Source organism: Prionailurus bengalensis, chromosome A2, assembly GCF_016509475.1.
Source record: "Prionailurus bengalensis isolate Pbe53 chromosome A2, Fcat_Pben_1.1_paternal_pri, whole genome shotgun sequence".
Lineage (NCBI taxonomy): Eukaryota > Metazoa > Chordata > Mammalia > Carnivora > Felidae > Prionailurus > Prionailurus bengalensis.
The window spans coordinates 25,484,422-25,490,076 of record NC_057348.1 but is presented as its reverse complement, the minus strand read 5'-3'; the positions used below and the strand labels follow the sequence as shown (position 1 = coordinate 25,490,076).

Here is a 5,655-nt window from a genome sequence, read left to right as displayed (position 1 = left end):
GGTGCCTGATTTTAGACAAAAAGCCATAAAAATGGAAAGCTCACCCAGTGCTGTTTATCTCTTCTAAATGTATTTTCCCTGTTTGGGACTACTTTTTAGTACTTTGGGGTAGTTTTAAAAAACATTTTGTCCAGAGTTTATAATTTGTATCTGTGGGAGGGTAGGTACAATAGAAGCTACTTCATTACTACCATAAATGGAGCTAGAAAGGCCCTTTTTAAAGGTAGAAATCATAAAGGGTAATATCAACACATTTTACTAGATGAAGCTTCATACGAGAAAAAAAAAAGCATCAATAAAGTCAAAATATCAACGGCAAAATGGGGGAAATATTTATTATACATACCAAAGAGTTATCATCTTTTAATATATGAAAAACTCTTATCATTAAGAAACAACAACCAAAAAAATACCCTAATTAAAAAAAAAATGGGCTAAGGAGATGCTATGGTCTGAATGTGTGTGTCCCACCAAAATTCATATGTTGCAATCCTAATACCCCTTGTGATGGTATTAGGAGGTGGGAGCCCTTAGGAGGTGATTAGGTCATGAGGGCGGAGCCCTCATGAATGGGATTAGTTTCTTATAAAAGGTCCTGGAGAGTTCCCTAGCCCCTTCTGCCATGTGAAGATAAGGAGAAATCTGCCACCTGGAAGAGAGCCCTCACCCAACCATGCCAGTGCCCTGATCTCAGACTTCCAGCCTCCAGAACTGTGAGGAATAACTTTCTGTTGTTTATCAGCTACCCAGTCTGTGGTATTTTGTTAGACCAGCCTGAACAGACTAAGACAGACATAAGCCATCATTTCACAATAGAAAGAGCACGTATTGGCCGAAAAACATGAAGAAATAAATGCCCAACTTTACTTGAAGGAATGCAAAAAGAAACAATGAGATTCTTTCATCTAGTATGAGCCAAGCACTGTTTTTGGATGCTAGGGAATGAACAAAAAGACAAAAATTCTAGAGATAGGAAACAGATAATAGAAAACAAACATAATAAACAGATATATAACGTAATAAGGCAAAAGGTAGTAAATGGGAGAGGTTGACATTTTGTTTCTTCCTCTCAGTGAGTTTATCCCTCTCTGAAATTACCTTGTTCATCACTGATATCTAGCACCTAGGATGGTGTCTAGCACATAGTAAGTGCTCTATAAAATTTGTTGAATAAATATATAAGAAAATGTTTCCCTGATATTTTTAGAGAAATTCTTTCCTACCTTTCATTTTCATCTACCATCCCTATATAAAATGGTATTATGTAAGTCCAGATAAAGTCAACTCAAACAGTAAAGATATTGGAATGTCCTTGTTGATAAAGAAGAAATTGGGGATTAGAGTTGCTTCAGTGTGTGCTGTAGGAGCATTGCAATTTGCGCACTAGGGCACTAATCTGTGGGGTTAGGATTTCAGGATCTCCACCTCCTGCACTGATGAGCCGGCTTACCTGGCTCACCGCTTCCTTTTTCCATTTTTATCACCAGTTAACATATGAGGTAATTTACTGACATAATTACTGTTACAAATATTGTTTGCTCCCTACCCCCACCCCACCCCATACCACTGTGAGCTTCATGAGGGCAAGGATCCTGTTCTTTCCGGTACTGAGTAGATGCTCAACCAATAGTGGAATGAACAGATGGATGGATGAATGTCTCGAGAGAAAGGAATCTGTGAAGATCTTGAATTCTCTCTCTTCCTCCAAGTCTTCCTCAGGGTAAGGTCACAGTCTACATTCCAAGACGTTAGAGGCAAAACCTCCATGAGGCATTAAATGTTTACTAGTTTGTTCATTCTTACAATGGCTTTACACCTGTATTTATAAACCCATCCTTCTGTGTGCCTGTTGATGTTTTGTATGTGAATCCTTTGTTCATTCTGGAAGTTGCTTAAAGAGGAATTTAGTTCAATATTTGTACCTCATGATAGGATAAAATCAGATGAAGCTGAGCTCCATCCTATAGAGTCCATTTCCTCTATGAGTGGAGACTACTTTTCCTCTTCCCTGAAGAATTGTCTCGTAGTTGTTTAAATCCTGGATAAAGTTGAACTCTTAAATTTATCCTCAAGAAGGTACTGGAAAAAGAGGAGCCGCAGAGTACAAGGACTAAAAATATTGCACTATCTGAGGGTGTGCTTACTTCACAATCTTCCCAATTAGCAGCTGCATTTCTCTTTTAATTTCAAGTTTTCTTAGGAGGATGAAATGAAAATATTCTGTTCTTGGTTATTTTTCACAAATCTTATTGTCTTCGTGAAGACTTCCCAGCCCCTCAAAAAATCAACACAGGGAAATTCTTCTTTAAGAAAATACAGTGAATCATGCTCTGTTCTTTGAAACAACACTGCTGGGAAGAGAAATTCTTCCTTTTAGTTTGAACAGTCATGCTTTTAAGTTACTTGCAGGTGGTTACATATGATCTTCACATAAACTTGTATCTGTCTCATTTAAAAGAAAAGATGAAAGAATGGAATTAGCTCATTAATTATTTAAAATACTTGGTGCAACTGTTCCTTATGAATTAATCCAGGCACTTGGAAGACAATTACACTCAGTGTTAATAACATTGCCAACCTTTTCCGGTATGCTGCACTCCAAATACTATTGTGTTTTCATTGACAACATTCACTATTACATATGCATATGAAAAACAGGCATTTTCATTGGAATTACCGTAATAGCATTAAGAGATTATTATTTTTTCCAATTTCCTTGGAAGAAAATTCACTTAAATTAGATTATTTATTACTTGACTGCTCTCCTATCTTGCCTGTGTGTTTAGGTAACTGGAGTCCATGAAAGTATAAACTTCAGAATAAAAGGCATGATTTTATACATTAATGATTTCAAATAAAAGAGGAGTGCTAGTTTGTGCATCACTTCTTTCGAGAAAGTTAAGTCTGTGTTCTGCTTAGGAGAGATAACACTTTTTGTCCCTGTAGGTGGCCCCCCTGGTGTAGCCATTAGTTGCTAATTACTTGCAAACAAATAAACAATTAACTCCTCAAGCTGCTGGCTGGGAGAGTGTTCATTGACATGCTAAAACTTTCTAAGACAGGATTTTAATTAGTGACGTTCTAAATCCAGCCCCCTTGTCAGCGGAGCCAGGAGGTGAACCACAGGAAGATCCCAGCCCTGTACACATGGGGCAGAGCCAGCCAAGAAGCAAGGAGAGGCCAGAGCCGCTGTTCTGTGCAGCCCACTCGAGGATGTCTCCCAGCCTGCAGGAAGGGGCTCGGCACGGGGAAAGCAAACCCTCGCCCTGCTCCTTTTCAATTGAGAGCATTTTGGGATTGGACCAGAAGAAAGACTGTGTTCCACCAATGAAACCCCACAGGCCCTGGGCAGACACCTGCGGCTCCTCAGGTACACCACAAGTTAATTTTTTAAATTCTTTGTTATTTCGTCTGCAGTGTTTATTTTGGCCTTTATTTCATATTACGTAGAGTTAGAGAAAAACTGCAGTTTCATCCAATTACATAACTGAAGTATCTAGGACTTTCAGTGCCTCCAGCTGAGTTCTATAGGAAATGAAAAGAGAATTGGCCTTAGATCCAAGGGAGTATAAAGTTCGTTCACAGGAAATGCCAAGAACCTGCATTTATTTCAAAAGGTCTCTTGTATTTGACACATCAGATATTCTATTTTTTCACTGAAAAAATACATGACATTCAGAGATCAAAATGTTCTCTAGCAGCAAGGCAGGATCTCCATCTTTGTTTGCTTTTTGGTTTTTGGTTGATGAGAGGTCAGTTCTCTTGTGAAACCCAGAGGAATTTCCCCAGGAAAATTAAAGACAAGTTCCTGAAATTCCTTCTTATAGAACTTTGTGTAATACAGGTTTGGACATCTAAGATGGAGTTTATTTTTCTGCTTTTAGGGAAAGATATTAACCTATGTGTACATATCCCGAGCCTTCCTAACGGGATCTCATTCCCTTATACTGTGGATCGTCCAGTGCCAGAAGAAAGATTTTTGAAATATGAAAATTACTTTTCACCCTCAGAAAGACTGTCTTTGAAAAGAGAACTGAGTTGGTATAGAGGACGAAGACCAAGAACCGCTTTTACTCAAAACCAGGTGGGAAGTTTTTTCAAGCAGTAATGATAATACAAAGGTTTTAACTAACGCCCTGTTGGGCAAAAGCCCAATCACTTTGGGATCTCAGTTTAGAAAGAAGCCTTGTTAATGAAACAATAGACTCTATGGAGGTGGTTTTTTTTTTTTTTTTTTGACAGTTTCTGGATAGTCATTTAAAAAATGTAAAAGGCATATATAGATTAATTGCCCAAGATGTAAATACAATTATTTTGCTATACGAATTAAAGCCCATTTTATAATGACATACGAAATATCAACATTTTATGTAACTATTACCTTATTCATAGATTGAAGTGTTGGAAAATGTCTTTAGAGTAAACTGCTATCCTGGCATTGATATCAGAGAAGACTTAGCTCGAAAACTGAATCTAGAGGAAGACAGAATCCAGGTAATTTTCAAACTTAGCTGTTACCTGTGATGATGGAAATGTTAAGAATAGTAAAATAATGTTCCTGAGATCTACTTTATTTTTCCTTAATTTTAGATCTGGTTCCAAAATCGGCGTGCAAAGCTGAAAAGGTCCCATAGAGAATCACAGTTTCTAATGGCGAAAAAAAATTTCAACACGAATCTCCTGGAGTAGACGGAAAACTGACCACGTGAGATTATTTTACAATTGCAGAACCCGAGGAATCAATGGAGATATCAAATTTTTAAAATGTGATCTTTTCTGCATTTAATCTGAGTGTTGTCATTTTTCTTCCGAAAATATATTGTAAATATTCACTATTAAAACATGGTACCTATTATACATGGGCACTTTTAGTTACAATAAAGGCCTTTCCTATATATTTTAATAAACATTTTCAGAAAAAGCCAGCTATTTTTTAAGTGAGCAAATTTAATCTAAGAAAGTAGTTCGCTAAAATCAGCAAGCTCATGACTAAGTGACTCCACAAGCTGGATTCTATTTACAGAATAATTCAAGTAAAATAATCTGGAGAATGGCACAAAGATATGCTCTGCTTCAATTAGTTTTCTTCAAGTGCATTTTGAAACATGATTATTAGCTCCTCTTAATTTCTGACATAAAGCAGTGAAACTTTCTCACCACGTATCAATACAAATCCTTCTAGCATGCCAGTTTCAAGCTGTTTTTTTTTTTTAAGCAAAATCATTATGCCAAAGTAGAGATAGAAAGACATCAGTTGTCATATTCATACCCTTGGTATTATATTGCAAAAAGGATTGAGCTGCAAATACATGCAAATTTTAAAATATTTTCCTAGCTATTTAATGTTGTGTTTTACTTTCATTCATTAAAGGAATAATGATCATCGGGCTAATATCTATTTCTAGTTTAGTGGTTTCCAAACAACTGTATATTTTGTTGTTAAAAGTAATACGTTGACTGATGAGGTAACTGATCTGCCTTTTGTATGTGCTGCAACATAGTCGCTAGAAAAAATCAGGGCACTTTTTTGGGGACAAAAACTATGTATTTTCCTTGCACTTGCCATTGTACCTATCAACTAAAGATGGGAAGGAATAGGTAAGATGCATCACAAAAAAGAAGTCCTACCACTGGAAGTCTGGGTGTTTGTTTTCT

General features: G+C 36.8%; 1 protein-coding gene across 1 annotated transcript; it reads left to right on the top strand.

Annotated features, from left to right (window-relative positions):
- The first annotated feature begins 3,157 nt into the window (after positions 1-3,157).
- On the top strand, positions 3,158-5,383 carry HESX1 (HESX homeobox 1). Its single transcript, XM_043585836.1, has 4 exons — positions 3,158-3,370; positions 3,885-4,084; positions 4,393-4,494; positions 4,591-5,383. The coding sequence occupies exons 1-4, from the start codon at positions 3,214-3,216 to the stop codon at positions 4,687-4,689; spliced, it is 558 nt and encodes a 185-aa protein (XP_043441771.1). The 5' UTR covers positions 3,158-3,213; the 3' UTR covers positions 4,690-5,383.
- Positions 5,384-5,655: the final 272 nt, after the last annotated feature.

Bases quoted from the DNA above. Each gene is read 5' to 3' on its own strand.
- HESX1 (XM_043585836.1), top strand. From the start codon at position 3,214: ATGTCTCCCAGCCTGCAGGAAGGGGCTCGGCACGGGGAAAGCAAACCC. The intron at 3,371-3,884 runs GTACACCACAAG...TTCTGCTTTTAG, and splicing joins AGACACCTGCGGCTCCTCAG to GGAAAGATATTAACCTATGT. The intron at 4,085-4,392 runs GTGGGAAGTTTT...CCTTATTCATAG, and splicing joins CCGCTTTTACTCAAAACCAG to ATTGAAGTGTTGGAAAATGT.